Source organism: Notolepis coatsorum (genome assembly GCF_963971535.1).
Source record: "Notolepis coatsorum genome assembly, chromosome: 11".
Classification (NCBI taxonomy): Eukaryota; Metazoa; Chordata; class Actinopteri; order Aulopiformes; family Paralepididae; genus Notolepis; species Notolepis coatsorum.
Window position 1 is genome coordinate 28,909,392 of NC_140175.1, and position 21,042 is coordinate 28,930,433.

Genomic DNA, 21,042 nt, shown 5'->3' on the forward strand with positions numbered 1-21,042 from the left:
CCCCCGGGAGAGATAGGAGGTGGCACCGGAAGTTACGTTGTGTTCGTGGAATATACGTGAAGCTAGGAAGCTGTGTGTTCCTACCGAGTGAGGTATTGACCTGTATGTACGTGTGACCGGTGTGATCTTGTCTGCGTTGTGTTTAGTCGATTCGACCCCTGTTAAGGGATCGCCCTGAGTGGGAGTTGAACCCCGGACGCCCGCGTCGTGGGCGGCATCACAGACCACTAAGCAAGAAGTGAATTCACTTCTTGCTTCCGGGTCTGGATGCCTCTGGGGAGTGAGTTTACTTGCAGTACCGCTTACCATCCACAGCCACTGAACTACTTGTACCATCGTGACTGTGGATATACTGCGGTACCTCCGTTACACTTACCCCCCTAAACTCACTCCACCCAGGGCATCCGGGTCACGGCACCACGTGTGACCGGTGTGATCTTGTCTGCGTTGTGTTTAGTCGATTCGACCCCTGTTAAGGGATCGCCCTGAGTGGGAGTTGAACCCCGGACGCCCGCGTCGCGGGCGGCATCACAGACCACTAAGCAAGAAGGGGTCTGGATGCCTCTGGGGAGTGAGTTTACTTGCAGTACCGCTTACCATCCACAGCCACTGAACTACTTGTACCATCGTGACTGTGGATATACTGCGGTACCTCTGTTACATACGCATTGAAGTGGAATTAAATAACCCAAAAGAAACATGAACCACTCCTCATTCTTCCTAACAATACGGGTACGACAGAATGCTACATTTGGTGTCTGAAGTGGGATCGAACGGAGAAAGAGCGGTGGCTTACTTCAGCCACACATTCAACAAAGCGGAGCGGAATTACTGCGTCACCCGCCGGGAGCTTCTGGCTGTCGTTGAGGCAGTTAAACACTTCAGGTACTACTGTACCTCTGTGGGCCGCCGTTTACAATCAGAACTGACCACTCTAGAGAGGCCTTTAACCTAGAACTGGGGAGCTTGGACTGGTCAGATGAGCTCAGTGGTACACAGGTTGAAGAAACATGGCTTGGATTCAAAACCAAATTCACAGCAATACTCAACAACATGGCACCGATAAGAACCACCAGGGTTAAAAATCGCGCTGAGGCATGGATGCACACTGAAATACTGGCCGCTATGAAAACCAGAGACAAAAAATGCTCTGAACTTCATAAAAGTCAGACAAAGCTTTCCAAAAGCTCAAACAGTGAACTCCAAGCCCACGTGGTTGAACTAAAAATCCAAAGAAACAGACTAAGAAATGACGTAAACATCATGATCAGAACCGCAAAAAGAAATTTCATCAACGACAAAACGGAGGAAAACAAAAACAAACCCCGCGAACTTTGGAAATTACTCAATAATCAACTAGGCTGCAGTAAAAAACTTAAAACCAGATTCTCAAACATAAACATAAAGACGGACAACACGCTCATCACAGACAAGCTGGATGTAGCCAATTACTTAAACATCTTCTTCACAAACATAGCCACAACACTGGTAAACAAACTACCCTCCCACTCAGGGCATTATGGGGTAGAACACATAGTAGCATACTACAAAAACCTAGGGGTCCACAAAGACGACTTCAAACTTGAAATGGTAACAACCGATGAGGTACTCAAAAAATTGAGCGCCCTCCAACCTAACAAGGCCACTGGCCATGACAACATCCCCTCCAAATTCCTCAGAGACGCAGCAGCCGCCATCACCCCAGTCATCACACACATAATAAACCTCTCTATAAGACAGGGGCACGTCCCCAAGGACTTCAAAATTGCGAGAGTGACCCCTCTACACAAAAAGGGCAGCAAATTAGACCCAGGCAACTACCGCCCTGTTTCTATTCTTACCTCCATCTCGAAAGTCATGGAGAAAATAGTCTACGAACAGGTCGAAAAGTACCTGGCGGAAAAAAATCGAATCTACGAATTCCAATCTGGCTTCAGAACGTCCCACTCCACTGACACATGCCTCCTCTATTTGAACGACCACATCAAACAAGAGGTGGACGCTGGCAAATACTGCGGCATGGTCATGCTGGACCTACAAAAGGCCTTCGACACTGTCAATCACTCCATTCTAATGGACAAGCTAAAAGCAATTGGTTTTGATAGCCTATCAGTGAGCTGGATGCAATCCTACCTGGAGGGGAGAGAACAGATGGTAGAGGTAAACGGTACTCTATCCCCCCCCCTCACAGTGAGCTGTGGTGTTCCACAAGGAAGCATACTAGGACCGCTACTCTTCCTAATTTATGCAAATGACATGTCGTCAGCCTGTGACTGCAACTTGTTCCTGTTTGCGGACGACTCAGCCCTGCTGGTCTCTGACAAGAACAAATTGCAGGTTGAAAAAACCCTCAGCACGGAACTAGGCAAAATCTGCATATGGCTCGCTGATAACAAACTATCATTACACATGGGCAAAACAGAGTCCATTCTCTTCGGTTCAAATAACAAACTCAGCAAGACCGACGGTTTCTCAGTTACAGTGGGTGACAATATTGTCACAAGGAAAGACGAAATTACCTACCTGGGTTCCATCCTAGAGGCAAATCTTTCCTGTGACAAAATGGCATCCAATGTAATAAAAAAAGTCAACCAACGAACTAGATTCTTGTACCGGATCTCCTCTCTGGTAAACAAGAATACCCTGAAGACTCTGGCAGGAGCACTCATTCAAGGGTACTATGACTATGCGTGCACCTCATGGTACCAAAGCACCTCAAAGGCGCTTAAAACAAAATTACAAACATCACAAAACAAACTGGTCAGACTACTACTTGACCTGAACCCCAGAACCCACCTCACCCCTGCCCACTTTGCCAACCTAGGATGGCTTAGATTAGACGACAGAGTACAGCAACTTGCAATGGGCCTGGTCTACAAGATACACTATACGACCGGGGTGCCCATGTACATGTCAAAATACTTCCCAAAGGTCAGTGAATACCACAACCACTACACCAGAGGAAGCTCAACAAATCATGTTAAACCCAGATTCGGCTCAAACAAGGGACTAAACACGTTCCGCAATTATGCCACAACAATGTGGAACGCCCTACCCAAAGCTGTAAAGGAATGTGAATCCCTGCCCACATTCAAAACCGCCCTTAAAGAGCACCTACGGGAGGCTGCAATTCGAAACTGGCCACCGTAAATGCCCAAAACCCCCACCACCTCCTAATAGACAGTCTCCTCCCCACCGCATGTATATATTCCCTCCCCGCCGTATGTATATTTCCCTCCCACCCACCCACCCCCTCCTAATGTACAGTCCCCTCCCCATCATATGTATATACGCTGTCAGGATCTAGGGGTAACAGTACTGTATATTTGAATACCGCCTATGTCACAAATGTATCAGTACTAAATACCTATATGTCCCTATGCCATAAATGTCATGTATGTTGTGTATGTCATAAATGTCTATATGAATTGAAAATGGGGGACCCTGATGGAAACAAGACAAACGTCTTTCTCAGGTCTGCATCCCCTTAACAATTGTATGTATTGAGCCGTACTGTATTGTACCCATTCTGCAATCTGTTAAATAAAGTTTTCATTCATTCATTCATTCCGCTCTCCAGTGGCTGACGTCCTTTCGAGAGCCGAAGGGGCAAGTGTGCCGCTGGCTGGAGAGGCTGGCAGACTTCAACTTCACCGTTGAGCACAGGGCCGGCGTCCGCCACACCAACGCTGACGCCCTGTCCCGACGGCCCTGTGCTCCGGAGGGGTGTCGATACTGTGAGAAGAGGGAGGCAAGAGAGAGAGAGCTCCGGGAGGAGGTAACAATATGCCCCGAGCACGAGGGCGACGGGCCGGTCTGCAGGTAGCTGCAGGTGATCGGAGAAGCGGAGTGGCGAATGCAGCAAGAGCAGGACCCTGATTTAAAACCTGTTTTGCAATGGGTAGAGTCAGGTCAGAAGCCACCCTGGGGGGAGGTGGCAGGGGGCACCACTGCTACAAAGGGACTGTGGGCAGACTTTGCGGCTCTGCGGGTGTGGGACGGGGTTCTACAGAGAGCGTGGAGGGAGCCGGCTACGGGAGAGAACAGGTGGCGGGTGGTGGTCCCCAAAGCAATGAGAGAGACTGTGTTAAAAAGTTCCCATGGCACCGTGGGGGCTGGGCACTTTGGCATCACAAAGACTCTCCGCCGCCTCCGTCAGGGGTTCTACTGGGGACGGATTAAAAGGGACGTAGAGGATTTCTGTCGCCGCTGCGACCTCTGCGCAGCATACAAGGGCCCACCTGATCAGTCCCACGCACTACTCCAACAGCTGGGGGTGGGAGCCCCCATGGAGAGAGTGGCGGTGGATGTTATGGGGCCGTTTCCGTGCACGGACAATGGCAATCGCTACGTGCTGGTCGCCATGGACTATTTCACCAAATGGCCGGAGGCATATGCGTTGCCGGATCAGGAGGCCAAGACTGTGGTTGACGCGCTGGTGGAGGGCATGTTCAGTCGGTTCGGCGCAGCGGAAACCCTCCACAGCGATCAAGGGAGAAATTTTTAGTCACATGTCTTTGCCACCATGTGCGAGCAGCTAGGCACCAAGAAGACCCGAACCACTGCTCTGCACCCACAAAGTGACGGGTTAGTGGAAAGGTTCAATAGGACTCTAGGCAAGCAGCTAGCCATTCTCACAGCAGAGCACCAGCGAGACTGGGACACGCACCTCCCCCTTGTTCTCATGGCATACCGATCCGCTGTACAGGAGTCCACCTCCTGCACGCCAGCACTGCTCATGCTGGGCCGGGAGCTCCGGACGCCGACGGAGGTGGCGTTTGGCAAGCCCCCTGACACTCCCCCCGTTCCCCCGGGGAGGGAGTATGCCAGGAGACTCCAGGATCGAATGGAGTCCGCCCACAACTTTGCCCGGGGTCAGCTGGAAAAGGCGGGCATGAGACAAAAAAGGAACTATGATGTGAGGGCTAAGGGGAGGCATTTCCAGGCCGGGGAACTGGTCTGGGTCTATAGCCCTCGGAGGAAGAGGGGGCGGTGCCCTAAACTGGACTGTCACTGGCAGGGGCCATGTAGGGTGCTAGAGAGGGTGGGGGAGGTGGTATATAGGGTACAATTGCCACTCAGGGGGAGGAAAGTTGCTCTTCACAGAGACAGACTGGCCCCGTACAGAGGGGATTGCCTCCCACTGCAAGACCCAGCCCTCCCAGCGGCCTCACCTAGAGACAGTGTTCCGACCACCACTGGGGCCGGATGTAACCGCCGTTCGAGGGGAGTGCACCGTGGTCCACCAGCGGGGGGTGTCCCCTCTTCCCATACGGGGGGCCCCTCAGAATCCCAGACTGTGTCCCCGGTGCGGGACAGACATGGCACTCCCCGGACGGTTCCTGTTCAGCAGCAGGTCGATTCAGTCCTTCGGGCAGGGACAACGCGTCCGCAGAGGCGGAGGCTGCCGCCAGGTCGTTTCAAGGACTTTGTGTAAAAAAGAGAAAAAAAAGTGTGTTCTGCTTGAAATGGAAAATGTTATTGTGAATGTGCTATTGTTGATGTGTCTCTCGGGGCGAGAGCTCAGAAGGGGGGGGATAGTGTAATGATCTGGGGTCTTGTGTGTCACTGTACCCGGGGGGTGTGTTTCCCCCCGGGAGAGATAGGAGGTGGCACCGGAAGTTACGTTGTGTTCGTGGAATATACGTGAAGCTAGGAAGCTGTGTGTTCCTACCGAGTGAGGTATTGACCTGTATGTACGCATTGAAGTGGAATTAAATAACCCAAAAGAAACATGAACCACTCCTCATTCTTCCTAACAATACGGGTACGACAGAACGCTACAATACTATGCAGTGTACTAATATACAATACTATATAGTGCAAAGCAGAAATGGGATGAGGTACAATTTAGGTACAATTTACAGTAAGGTGTACGAGTTGTAGTGCAATCCTTTATCAATAAATATAAAGTGTGGGGAGCGGGTGCTACAGTGTGTTTGTTTAAAGTGAGTGTGTGCTATAAAGTGTGGGGAGTGGGTGCTACAGTGTGTTTGTTTAAAGTGAGTGTGTGCGTGTGGATGTGTGTGCTATGTGCGTTTGATGGTTGTTGTGTAGTGTTCATTGTTCGTTGAGCAGCCTGATGGCCTGGGGATAGAAGCTCTCCACATTTCTTCCTATCTATACCCTGATTCTCTTTACAGAGGGGTTTGTTGATATTATCATTCATAGCCTGATTTATAGTACATTTATACCAAAAAACCTGACAAAAATGTTACGCGTCAACACAATGAAACAAAAATCTCATCATCCAATGTTGGTGATTCTGTTCCTGGCAATAGATGCAAATTAGCGCACTGACTGACACTGGTACATGTGACTGTCCTGTATGTATTTATGTATATATGTATTTATTGTGGGGATTGGGAGATGGGAGGGGGGTTGATGTTTCATGTCCAGTGCATAACAAACTGTACGACCAACAGGCCAGGCCAGGAGATATGCTCACGTGAATATCGGAAGTTTGGCCTGATTTGGGCGCAAGAGGAAAGGTCATGGGGTCACTAAAATAAGTTTCTTCCTCTAGGGGTCATGAATGTTCACAGCAAATTGTGTGGCCATCCAGCCGTAACATTTCAGTTTGGCCTGATGGTGGCACTGGAGGAAAGGTCATAGGGTCACCAAAATCGATAGGCATGTTAAGACAAACAATTAGGCAATCCTACCATCACTTTTAGAGATATCTTGTTCACAAACAAATAAACTGACAAAAACTAAAAAACAAACAGACAAGGGCGATAACATTCCCCTTTCTTCTTTCATTCTCGTTGCCTGTTTTCCCTTCTCTTAACCTCTTGCCCTCTTACACAGAAAAGGGAGCATTTACTTATTCCTTTGTGAGAGAACTGTCACTGTCAGTGGAAGGGGATGTGCTAAAGTGGATCTGAACCTATAGCCTAGATTTTCAAAATGAAATGAAGCACATGATGGTACGCATGAACTATTACACACATATTTTAGCAAAAAAGGAAACAAAATGTACCTTCATACAAAGTCAATGTTCTCTTTTTTTATATGCCTCATACGGGGAAGCAGAGCAACGAATGGAGATCCATGCCTATGAGAAAGGGGCGAGAGAATTTGGCTGCAAATTGAATCATTTACTAACTTTTTCTACGGCTTTCATGGTCCATAACTACATGATTATTTGACCGATTTTAATATTTTGCATCCAAAGGGGTGGAAATGTTAGCATCGGCCTAGCTGGTCTAGTTGACTGCCTCTGTACCCTGTCCTGACCCCCCGTTCCAATTCATGCCAGTGGTAAAATAATGTACTTGAGCTGGAAACCACTGACCATGAGCTAGAAAGCTGCTAACATTCCCCTCCTCGATCGTGTCCTCTGATGCTCCAATTGGTCATCAATACGGCACCATGTCAAGTACCCGTTACTACAATATATATATTGTAGAGTTTTAGCCCTCTCCTGGACTGCAGTATGTGTCTCTCTCTCTCCACAGGGAGCCACCCAGCAGCTTTCAGAAGGTCTGGCGGAGCGTGTCGGGTGGGAGAACGTCCAACTGGGCTTGGCTGTGACGGCCATATGGCAGGTAGAGTACAGTAACAACTCACTCTGGGAGTGACGAGGCGAGACATTGAGATAACAGACTCTTCGGTGGGGAAGCAGCGTGTCTCCTGTGAGCGGACTCTGTCTGTTCCGCCTGGCTGTTCCTTGGGAGCTGCAAGAAGACGCCTCGGCCGGCAGCATGCTTTGCTTTGCTTTGCTCACTGTTCCTCAGCATAGCATTTTAATGACGGCTCTGAGAGAGTCCGGTTCTTTTTGTCCATCAACTGTCATGACAGAAAGCTACAGAATACAACTTGATAGAGGGAATAATAACACTGTCACATTGTCTCATTGTGGGCCATAAGAAGGAGGATACCAATATATTGGGGCGACAGTGGCTCAGCTCAGGTGGTAGAGCGTTCGTCTGGTAATCGGAAGGTTCCCGGTTCGATTCACGCTCCTCCCGAGCAGTGTGTCGAAGTGTCCTTGAGCAAGACACTTAACCCCCTAATTGCTCCCGATGAGCAGGTTGGCACCTTGCATGGTTTCCTCCACCGTCTGTGTGTGAATGTGTGAGTGAATGGGTGAATGTGAGGAACAAAATTGAAAAGCACTTTATATAAAATCGCTATATAAATGCACCATTTATATTGATGAACGTCCTTGATAGCATCTCTATGAGTGCTTGCTTATCAAATATCATATACTATCTGCGAGTAGCACAAGATGATAACCATTGACCTACAGTATTTACATTGAATCAATTCACCACATTGCAACAACCTCTTGCATTGTACACACGTTTTCCATCAGCTCTGGAGTAAGACAGCCCAGCACTATTGTACAGAGTGCCTCCTCTCCACCCCTGCAGTGGAATTCAGAAATATCTACGAGCCAGAATGAAATGTCAAATGAACGGTGAACCTTCACTGGAAGGACACAAGCAAGGATGTGGGATGTTGGAAGTTTACCTAGGTATATATTTTAGGCGGATTTTCAGAAAATATTCCACAGGTGGAACAGGTTAAACAAGTATCAACATGTTGTATAAAAGCAATTCCAACACAAGGTCCAACACAAGGTCCATTGACATGCAGCCTCTTCCCTACAACAAATTATTAACTATTACTATTTCCTGTGAGCCATGTATCTCGTTTCCTTGCTTATAACATAAACTTAATTTAACTTAAGCTTAATTCTTGAATTGTCATCATCAAAGTGCTGTTTCATATTATAGTCTCTAGGGCTGACCCCTATTACTCGATTAGTCGACTAACGTCACGGTGACCAAATGCGTCCACATTTTTATAGGATTCTATCACATTTTCATAACAATAGCGAATATAACTTACTCTGCGCCGTTTTCATTGAGGTTTCTTACAAATTAACGATGTTTTATTTGTCCTTTATATGTGGATAACATTCAAATCTTAAATTGTACCATTATGTTCCCGTTTAGACAACAAACATAATGCTAATGATGCACTTTTGTTAAGCTAATTGGGTGACCATTCTCAATCACTGTACTCAGGTCCCGTTAATAGTTTAACGCTGTTCAGATCGCGTTTTCCTAATCCGGTGACGTGTGACCTGTGCTAAAGGTCTTGGGAATTGTATTCATGTTGTAGTCATAACATTTTCACCTTTTAATTTTAAACCAATGCTGCCATCTACTGACAACAGAAAGTGTTGTGTAGTATAACGTCAACTTGAGAGGCTACCCGCACTTCCGTAAACACCGAAAACACATTCCCACTTTTTACTGGTAATGGGGCGTGACCGAATTTGGTCCCAGACAATAAGAGTGACTGAGATTGGTCTACGTTCCGTTAATCGGTCGAAAGGAGCCGTAGTCGACTAGCCAACCTCTTAGTCGAATACAAAAATAAAAATAAAAAATTATAATTTTTTATAGATTTTTTATTTTTTTATCATTCTTTCCAAAAGAGAAGAGGCCTAGAAGCGTGGCTAACGCTAATGGCACGCATACCAGAGGCTAACTGCCTACGAAAACAGGCACAGAGGCACTGGAAGAGGCTTTCACCCATCTAATGAACACACTAGACTAGACAAATATCAAGATGTATCCATCAGCGGACCAATTGCATGCTTTTGCAGAGGACAAGAAGCCTTCAGTCGACTCCTTCAGACATTAAGCACCCCCCACAGCCCAAATGGAATGATAAAAAATATATATATAAAATATTATACGTTTTTTTTTTTTTTTTTTTTTTTTTTACCAATAGTCGACTAACGACAAATTTTGGCCAATCATAGTCGACCATCCAAATCCTTAGTCGGGGACAGCCCTAATAGTCTCTAATGTATACCATAATGAATAAGTCAAGTGTTGAGACGTAACCACAACTCGGGTGTACAGATAACACGTTTGTTACCTGTGATTGCTAGAGTAACACTCTCATAGGTAGCCCCACCCCTTTGGGGTGATTCATAATATCCCCAACCACTGCCTAACATTTTTGGTCACATCTGTGGATTCCTGAGAATAGGCGAAGAAGAGATCACCCCCAGAGCCACGCTTAGCTAGATTGCCAGGAGATTGTAGGAGAATACTAATGTTGTTCTGTAGCTGTGGGCTAGGGAGACGTACACTGATATGAGTTAACCTTGGGTTTGTAAGTGTGTAAGTTCCATTACAGACACAGACACCCACATAGATAACAATAGGAACAAGGTTTTGTATGATCGAAGGTGAGAAGTAGTATCATATTGTATTGTATTAATAATAATACTATTCAAATTATATTTATGAAACTTTTCACTTCTATGCCCTTCTCCCGAGCCTTAGAGAAGGCCCTGCGACGTCTGGCGGTGTAGTCGCTGAAATCCGCAGCGAATCTGAGGGTATAATTACCCACTTTTGGAGGGTGTTTCCTGGCCTCTTGGAGAATAGCCTGACGTATAGGGAACCGCAGGCAGCAAAATATAAAGGCGCGTGGACGTTCGCCCTTCTCCGGGGGACCGCTCCTGAATATTCTGTGCGCCCGCTCAATCTCTGGTTTAGAGATGGTCGGAAACCACTGTGGAATCATCTTTTCGAGATACTGAATCGGCGCATCGTTTTCAATGTTTTCGGGCAAGCCGTATATATTCTGACATTGCACCTTCTATTCCGGTCCTCTAGGTCAGCCATCTTATTTTCGTAAAAAAGGAACTTGTCTTCAATCGCCGAGATCTCGGTGGAGTTGGTTTCAGCTACGACCTCCACCTCTGCCATCTCTTCTTCCACCCTAGAGAGCCGTGTGGTCGCGCTAGCTACATCCTCCTGGAGCGAGTCCAGTCTGTTGGTTAGCTGCAGCATGCTAGCATCGAGCTCAGCACGGAACAAAGACCTGATACATTCAACATCAACCTCATTTAATGTTCCAATCTTGTTCGGTATTTGTTTAGCCATATCTACTAGGGCTGCACGATTAATCGATTTTTAATCGAAATCGCGATTTGGAATGATGCAATTATCAAATCGCCAGGCCTGCAATAAAAAAAATATTTGTTTATTTGTTTACATTATTTAATCAGGAAGTCCCATTGAGATACAAGATCGGTTTGGGAGAGGGAGGTAAGGGGTTTTAGATTGTGTGTTGTGAAGTTTATTGATTATTTCTTTTTTTATTATAATCGCAAATTTAATCGCAATCGCAATATCTGTGAGAAAAATCGCAATTAGATTATTTCCCAAAATCGTGCAGCCCTAATCTCTACGAGGTATAATGTAAGTGTATGTCGTAAAATTAGCGTCGTAATCAATATTAAAGTGAAGTGGTCACGGAGCTCGGACAAGTTACGCCGCCATCCGATCTGAGCGTAAACCGGACTTGTATATATGTATATATTAGAGGTGGGCATAGATAAATTTTTTTAATCTATATTAATCTATCTGCAATCCTGGATTTAATCTAGATTAATCTAGATTAAAATGGCTCAAAAAAAAAAAAAAAAACCTGCCGAAGGCATTCAAAATATGTGTGTTCTACCCAAATAATGACCAGAAGTAAGTCCTTACTTTTTCTTTCCTCCTTATGTTTCTCAGGCCAGGTGGCCCATTACACCATGAGCCCATCTCCCGTTTCCAAAATGCATTACAGACTGTTTGAAAAAGCTGTTTTGCTATGATAATTGGTAATGAAATATCAAAATAGTGTTCAATAAGATGTACTTGTGTTTAATAAGTTGTTTTATTCAGAAGTTATCACAAATAAATAATATTACCAGTACAGTATCTAGCACACTCTCAGGAGCAAAACAGAAAGAAGCAGTTGATCAGCCAGTCAGCAGTTGATCAGCCAATGCAAATCAACTGCTCCAGTGGAGTTGCTCAGTGGCCAATGGTGTCAACTGTGGTTGTACTGGGCAGCTCCCAGGTGTGAATGGAACTGTGTGAATGTGAAGCAGGACGTTCCTGAAAAAGAGCATCTGTGCTCAGAGAACCTACCCTGGTTAATAAAGGTAAAAAAAAAAAAAAAAAAAAAAACATTTTTTTTTTTTTTTTTTTTTTTTTTTGATTAATGCGTTAATTATATTATCGCGCGATACTAGTATCGCGTTAACGCAGCACGTTAACGCCGTTAATGGCCCAGCTCTAGTATATATATATATATATATATATATTTGAATTATAAACGCAGACAGTTCCATATTATGCACCATTTGCATTTGAGAAGTCAGGGTCGGTTGCACTGTGGTACAGAACCCCTGAAGCAACTCTGCTTTCATACCAAATCTTTGTAACTTGCTTGATAAATAAAGCCTGGCATGTCTCTTTGTATGTTTACACAGGATGCAGAGTGGGCCCGGGTGCATACCGCCACACACTCCTTCCGCTGCAAAGCTGTGGTCGTCACTTGCCCCCCTCATCTGGCAGGTCAGATACCCAGAGTGTATTCCCCACCTCTGTCAACGCGCTAATGACATACTCGCTGATGCAGAAGGAAACTCACACTTACACGTAAACTCTAGCTAAATGTGGCAACTAGTGCACCCTTGCTGATGAAACTGTAATTATTCTCACGGTGACCAAGGCAGCATTACAGTACCATGGACCCCGGGGCTGTAGGCCAATATCCATCTCTCTCACACGTAATGCACACACGCCCGCACACACACACACACACACACACACACACACACACACACACACACACACACACACACACACACACACACACACACACACACACACACACACACACACACACACACACACACACACACACACACACACACACACACACACACACACACACACACACACACACACACACACACACACACACACACACACACACACACACACACACACACACACACACACACACTGGTATTTCCTTGAGAACAGATCTGATGTGAATTCTATTTAGAAATTCAAAGCTGCTATCCAACGCATTACAGGATTCATACCTCCGGTCTAGTTCCGTCATCTGGCTCAGATGACTCATCTGGTGGCTGTTTAAAACGCCGTCTCTCTCGGTCCGCGTCGGCCTCTCTGGAACACTCGGTGACGGCTCCTTTGCCGTCAACTCAAACCTGTCAAATTGATCCCGTAGGCCTGCGATAAAATCCCTCAATGAGCGCACATTCTAACTGATATAGTTACATTATTTCGAGGTGAAATTGTTTCTCAACTCAACATCTATACTTAACCTACAGTAGCCTGGAATACAGAGCTCTGAATGAAAAGAACCAGGGAACAATAGCAAACGATGACTAAGTGAGACTAATTAATGTGAGACAGTGGGCGGAGTGATAACAATGGAATTCCAACGGAACACAAACTCACCCGTGAAGATGAGAAGTCAGGGCTGAGATTTCCATCCTTTGCACAGATGATGTTTTAGGCAAATGTGCACATAAGCCGGGAAGCTACTGTAGCCACTGTGCCAAACTCACCATGACGCAGCTCAACTAGACCCTGGAGATTTACATTACTTGGTTTATGTCAAGAGCAGGTTTCTTCTTCTGTGTTAGTAACTTAGTGATGTGCGTTTTCAAGCGTTTCCACCATGCATCAGTTATCCACATTGGCACAGTGCTTTATCAACCCAGCGAGTGTTTTCTTTCAGTTGAAACGGGTAAAACATAACTAAGGCCCCCTATGTACGTATGACTAGTAAACCAGGACAAAGGGCGGCTAGGTAAGCATGCTATAGGTAGCTGATGGACAGTGTTCTTTGTTCACTAAACCACCTTCTTTAATGGAGCCCATGTGGGATGGCAGAAAACACAGATATGACTTGAAGACTTTGCCAACCGCGGCGCTAAGAGAACAACGAGACTCATCTTTTCATCAATCAACACTAATACCCTGCATGAAACTGTGGACAAATGTACAGGCCAACTCACCTGTTAAGATTCATTTGAGAGGTTCGTTATGAATCACAGTTTTGATTTGATTTGATTTGAAGTCTTTATTTCGAACATGCAATGAATACAACAAACAATAACAAAAAGCAAAACAACTCAATCTGCATGTTCGAAAAGGAGTAGGAAGAAGTATACATTTATTTAATCCTATACCCCTTTTCCACTACTCAAATGAGTGTACTATTTTAAACATAAAAAAGAAAAGAAAAAAATATATATATATATATATGCAAAACAAAAAACAAAAACTATATATGTATAAAATAAAATAAAATAGAAAACAAAATAAAAATGTAAACACCCCGTGAATATCAAGTCCCTTCCTCATCCCTGTACCTTGTGAACATAATTTCCTTATACATCAGTTTGAATTTGAGTTTTGTTTCTGAAAGCCACTGATATTTTTGTACCTCTACTCTAATTTTCTAGGAATAAGTGGCATGTGTAGTGTGGGGACAGCAGGGTGGAGGCTTTTTGTTTTGTTTTGTTGTTCAAGTTATACAGCATTTTATATTCCGGTTTGATAATAGAGGGGAGAGATTAGTCCGGTGCTATACATGGAATATGAAATGAGGCAATTAATGAGGCAATAGAGAGAGGAAGAATATTGGCACAGGAACACAAGCAATTACTGTATTGGTCTGAATATGATGAGTAACATTATGATAAGACATTGACTGAAACAATAAGCTGTTGTTTTTAACATCTTTTGGTTAACATCCTTTCTCTGACTGCCTTTTGGGGCTCACCTTCTTCCTAAAAACTTAAAGTATGGAATGCTCCAAATCCCCAGGCCCAGATGGGTTTACTTCTTCTGCTGCTGCTCGACAGCTTTCACGGCACCTTTGAGGCCAAAAGTCTTCCTTCCACATTCCATCAGGCATCCATATCAGTTGTTTTACAGGAAGGTAAATATGCGTAGAAACCTTCCAGCCTTTAAGAGGTGGATCCCAAGATGATGGCCATCATGGCCACACGATTGGAAAAGGTTCAACCATCAATTATATTGCCAGAGCAGACCAGTTTTGTCAATGGCCATTTTTTTATTTTCTACTGTAACCTTCAATATTTAGTATTCCCCCAGCCCGGCCCATTGTTCCTCTGGATGCTGAGAAGACCTTCAACTGAGTCAAAGGGGCCTTTCTATTTGCTGTTCTTGAGAAGTTTGGTCTATAGGTGAGAGGTTTTTAGGTCGGTCAAGTTGTTTGGCAGGCAGAATAAATGCTGTGAAAATTAACATTCTTCTGAAATGTTTGTTTTTATTCCAAACTTTTATTCCCAGCGGCCAAAGCCAGATGGGGGAATAGGATTACCAAGTGTCCAGGTATATTATTGGGTGTGAAACGTTCATGCTCTCTCCTTCGGGACACAGATAATCTAAATTGGGTACAAATGGAACGCAGATCATAATATCATTTGACATCATCTCTGAACGCTCTTTTATTTTCTCCAATGCCCCTAGCATTGCATTATGTTAACAGTCTGAAAAGTATGGTCTAATATCAGGACGAATTATGGATGGCAAAGGGGCTCTCTGCTTTCCCCTGTTTATCCCAGCCACCTCTTCTCCCCCTCTATTATAGATAAACCTTTTGATATACAAAATAAGTGGTATAGTTAATGTGAAAAAATAGATTACGTATTTCCCACATTTGAGCAGCTGCTAAATACATTTAATTTGCAACTCCATATTTGTAGTTATATTAAAGTTATATGTAATACTCCCTCCTTTCCTAACTTGCTGAATGAGTCGCTCATGGAATCTCTTCAAAACACTGTTAGATGTCTACAGAATGGTGGTTCAGCCAGGTCATATGATGTGTTGTAGAGGAGCAGAAAACAATCTTAGTTCTCTCTGGAACTAAACTTTAGTTAACAAAATATGTTACATTGTTAGCAGGGAGATCGATCCTCCTTAACTGGAAGTCTCCTCACCCACCAAGCTGGACCCAGTGGCTGCGAGAGGTGATGTAAACTTGAAAAACTGCGACTCACAATTTGGGGCTCGTTGATACTGGTAAATAAGAAAATATCAAACCATTTATGGATTTTATGAAAGAGAGGCTGATGTTCCGCCTTCCTAATAGTGGGGCAGATAGCCAAACCGGTTGTGCATTTTATGACAAAGCATTAAAGTTTCAGCATATCATCTACATACCCCAGGGGTTTATTTCAGGGCATTGTTTTTTCAGTTTTTGTTATCACGCTCCATTATAAATGCATAGTTGCTCGGCATAATTTAAAAGAGTCTCCCTCAACTGATACCAGAGTATTAAAAAAAAAAAAAAAGGATGCAAGATGCTTATTTGCTTCCAGCTGCCATGGCCCCATTGTTCATAACAAAATTCAGCTTAAAGCACTAATCCTGACCCTACCAGGTACGTGTTTATTTCCAGATGAAATTACATGTACAGCTTGTTGACAACTTTGACATCTTCTGCTGTATGTTTGTTGTGCATAAAACAAGCAACAAGTTCTCAACCATGGCAATTGACCACTGCCATGAACAGAACAATCAATCAACATTCACATCAGACACATTAAACACTTTTAACACTACACCATATTTGATCTATTTATTACAAAATATTTGCACTACATCCATACCTCATTTTAGCATTTATTTTCTTAGCATTTTTTGTACCTCATTGTTTGCATTTTGTACCTAATTTTGTACTTTAGTTTGTATATTGTATACTGTATATTTTGTATAGTGGGTGGACCTTATTGTCATGATCTGAACTTTCGGGACAGTCCTCTGCCGCCCCCCCTCGTCTCTCTCACTCCACATTGTCCTGCGATTGAACCCTACACCTCTCCGAACCTCCGAATCCTCACACTTATTCTTTCTACTTTTCCTTTTACTTCTTTTTACTGTATGACACACATTCTCATGGGGGCGGCTCATACAGAACCAAGCATTTCACTGTCATGTACTTTCTATAGTGACAAATAAACCACAACTTGAAGGACGTGAGGAATGTGGAGTCCTTAGATGCACAACAGCACAATAACTTTGTGGAGGAACGGCATGGGAGCAGTGAACAGAGCCTGAGTTGGAAGTGGCCGAGGCTTTCAATGCGCTCATACCTAGATGTGCGTGAACTCCAACTGACTGTTGGAGCACATTGTGGATTCAATCGTTTTATTTCAAACCACAGTGTTATAAAACGATTGAATTGTTCTGACGTCGTCTTCCTGGGTGGAAAGTTCTGCACTGGTATATAGTAAGAGCTCATCCTATTGTACACCACAATGTGCTCCAACAATGTGCTCCAACATCTAGGTATGAGCGCATTGAAAGCCAATACATTAAGTGGGCCACTTATCAGGCCAATGACCTTGAGCTGCCAAACATTATTTATTTGACAGTATGAAGTGCCTCCATGTCTGAAAATAAATGTAAATGTATAGAAACACTGCAGAAAGTTTCTTTCATAAAATGCACAATACTTTCCGTATACAAGCGTAGACCTATAGCTGCTCCATTACAAGCGTGACATTTGAGGAACAAGGTGGTATTTGTCTGATGTCTTGTGTTGGTTGAGCAGCTGCCTGTTTTTCTTACTTTATTATTATGTTGTTGTTGTTGTTGTTGTTGTTGTTGTTGTTGTTGTTAAAAACTAAAAGGTTCAATAATAATATTGTGAAAAAAAGGCACATCATACCATTGGGGGCTCAGGAGGTAGCGCGGTCGTCTGGTAATCAGACGTTTCCAGGTTTGATCCCGGCTCCGGACACTTTGGAGACACTGCTCCCGATTGAGTGAATGAGTGTGAGTGAATGTGTGAATGTGAGGTGTAAGTTGTTAGAAATGTGTATAAAAGCACTACATAAATGCAGTCCATTTACAGTACCATTATATACATATGTATATGTATCAAACACAGTGGCATTTATAAGATATTAAACCCCCCACCCCCCACCCCAGGAGTACCACACAAAGCAAGGTTTTTAGTTTTTTCCTTCCCTGCAAATCTTCTTGACGTGGGCCCTTTCACGTCACCGGGGCCCCAAGGAGCCCATGTATTAAAACGCCGTTGACATTGACCTGCTGTGCTGACCTGCTGTGGTGACCTGCTGTGGTGACCTGCCGTGGTGACCTGCTGTGGTGACCTGCTGTGGTGACCTGCCGTGGTGACCTGCTGTGGTGACCTGCTGTGGTGACCTGCTGTGGTGACCTGCTGTGGTGACCTGCCGTGGTGACCTGCTGTGGTGACCCGCCGTGGTGACCTGCCGTGGTGACCTGCTGTGGTGACCTGCCGTGGTGACCTGCTGTGGTGACCTGCCGTGGTGACCTGCTGTGGTGACCTGCCGTGGTGACCTGCTGTGGTGACCTGCTGTGGTGACCTGTAGGGGTGACCTGCCGTGGTGACCTGCTGTGGTGACCTGCCGTGGTGACCTGCTGTGGTGACCTGCCGTGGTGACCTGCTGTGGTGACCTGCTGTGGTGACCTGCTGTGGTGACCTGCTGTGGTGACCTGACGTGGTGACCCGCCGTGGTGACCTGCTGTGGTGACCTGCCGTGGTGACCTGCCGTGGTGACCCGCCGTGGTGACCTGCCGTGGTGACCTGCTGTGGTGACCTGCTGTGGTGACCTGCTGTGGTGACCTGCTGTGGTGACCTGCTGTGGTGACCTGTAGGGGTGACCTGCTGTGGTGACCTGCTGTGGTGACCTGCCGTGGTGACCTGTAGGGGTGACCTGCTGTGGTGACCTGCTGTGGTGACCTGCTGTGGTGACCCGCCGTGGTGACCTGCCGTGGTGACCTGTAGGGGTGACCTGCTGTGGTGACCTGCTGTGGTGACCTGCCGTGGTGACCTGCCGTGGTGACCTGCTGTGGTGACCTGCTGTGGTGACCTGCTGTGGTGACCTGCTGTGGTGACCTGCTGTGGTGACCTGCTGTGGTGACCTGCTGTGGTGACCTGCTGTGGTGACCTGCTGTGGTGACCTGCCGTGGTGACCTGCTGTGGTGACCTGCTGTGGTGACCTGCCGTGGTGACCTGCTGTGGTGACCTGCTGTGGTGACCTGCCGTGGTGACCTGCTGTGGTGACCTGCCGTGGTGACCTGCTGTGGTGACCTGCTGTGGTGACCTGCTGTGGTGACCTGTAGGGGTGACCTGCTGTGGTGACCTGCTGTGGTGACCTGCTGTGGTGACCTGCTGTGGTGACCTGTAGGGGTGACCTGCTGTGGTGACCCGCTGTGGTGACCTGCTGTGGTGACCTGTAGGGGTGACCTGCTGTGGTGACCCGCCGTGGTGACCTGCCGTGGTGACCTGCTGTGGTGACCTGCCGTGGTGACCTGCTGTGGTGACCTGCTGTGGTGACCTGCCGTGGTGACCTGCCGTGGTGACCTGCTGTGGTGACCTGCTGTGGTGACCTGCCGTGGTGACCTGCTGTGGTGACCTGCTGTGGTGACCTGTAGGGGTGACCTGCTGTGGTGACCTGCTGTGGTGACCTGTAGGGGTGACCTGCTGTGGTGACCTGCTGTGGTGACCTGCTGTGGTGACCTGCTGTGGTGACCTGTAGGGGTGACCTGCCGTGGTGACCTGCTGTGGTGACCTGCTGTGGTGACCTGCTGTGGTGACCTGCTGTGGTGACCTGCTGTGGTGACCTGTAGGGGTGACCTGCTGTGGTGACCTGCTGTGGTGACCTGCTGTGGTGACCTGCTGTGGTGACCTGCTGTGGTGACCTGCTGTGGTGACCTGTAGGGGTGACCTGTAGGGGTGTAACGATGCATCGATTAATCGAAATGCATCAATTCTAATGTGACGATTCAACTGCATCGATTTGAAAATGTTAGAATCGATTATAATAGAAATTAATCAACATTTAAACATTTATGTTTATGTTCTTTTTTTTTTTACCTATTAGTCCATTCATGCTGAGTGAATCAGTTCCCCCAGCCACATTTGTGTATTCAAATTTTTTTGGGGAATTAACTGATAGAAAGTTTATCGAAAATTAATCGAGTGGTGACCTGCTGTGGTGACCTGCTGTGGTTTACAGGACCCGGCTATGGCTGTTGTCGTGGCCATGGTTGGGGCTTTGGACAGGGCAGGTTGGGGCTGCAACACGGTGTAGCCGGGGCTACAGTATGGTAGCTGATCACTGTCCAACCTGTCAGAATGTCCATGGAGCCGTTACTGACACTAACTTACTGACACTAAGCAAAAGGTTTTGGGCACAGGACTTGAATGGGAGCTCCACAAAAACACGATGACCGGAGTGCAGGCAGATGCTTCATTGACTGACAATTGGTCCCTTTTTTATGTTAATTTACCAGAAAATGTCAGTAAAAAAAAGTATTAAAATAATTAAATCATACAGCATAACATCACCTGGGTCGGGAATGGTTAACCCTTTCACTGCCACCCTACCAACTGGTTAACCCTTTCACTGCGACAATACAGAAGGTTAACCCTTTCACTGCCACACGACAAAGGGTTAACCCTTTCACTACCACACTACCGAAGGTTAACCCTTTCACAACCACACTACAGGCGGTCCCTTTGGTAGTCCCTTCGGTAGTGTGGTAGTGAAAGGGTTAATCGACACAAATGTTCACTTTACCTGCTGTGTGATATGTAGCAATATAGCTGCTAAGGCTTGGAGTGAAGCTGAGGCCTCTGGCTGCAGCTTTTCCTGTCTGTACTAAGCTAGGAACGGATCTGTCGCTCAAAGTCCCATGCTCAGAGCTTTTGGTCCACAGCCAAGACACTTAATGAGACAGGTTAGAGAACAGTGTTGAATTATGCAGCATGGATCGCCCCGTCTCTGACGCCAGTGCCACCGGTTGGCCTTAAATCAGCAAGCAGGAAGGCTGACAGTGACTCTCAAAGGTCCCCTATTGTAGAAAGGGTCTGTTTTTGTGTTTTGCATTGTTTTTACACAAAGGGTTTTTTCCTCAATCCTGAGGAAAATGTAAAATATGCACTTCATGCAGTTTCCGCGGTGACAAGAACCCTCGCTATTGAAACAAGCCGTTCAGAATCGCAGCCAACTTCGACATTTGATATAACGACCAATCGCTGTTAAGCTCATTTGCATATCCCCACCCGCCCACAATCAACCATTTAGCGCACGTGCAGTTTGACATGACCAATGTATCATTGTATCTAATGTTAGCATGAACAAAATGCCTGTGGTTGAGGATA

At 45.9% G+C, this 21,042-nt stretch overlaps 1 protein-coding gene across 1 annotated transcript in view; it reads left to right on the top strand.

Moving 5' to 3' along the window:
• The window catches only part of LOC311237082 (putative flavin-containing monoamine oxidase A), a gene marked incomplete at both ends in the record, with an annotated part of 183,954 nt that overhangs the window by 41,897 nt on the left and 121,015 nt on the right, over positions 1 to 21,042 (top strand). The window contains 2 exons of the mRNA XM_084324888.1: positions 7,461 to 7,550; positions 12,305 to 12,389. Coding sequence (XP_084181014.1) covers positions 7,461 to 7,550; positions 12,305 to 12,389 — 175 coding nt within the window. The remainder of the gene's footprint in view (positions 1 to 7,460; positions 7,551 to 12,304; positions 12,390 to 21,042) is intronic.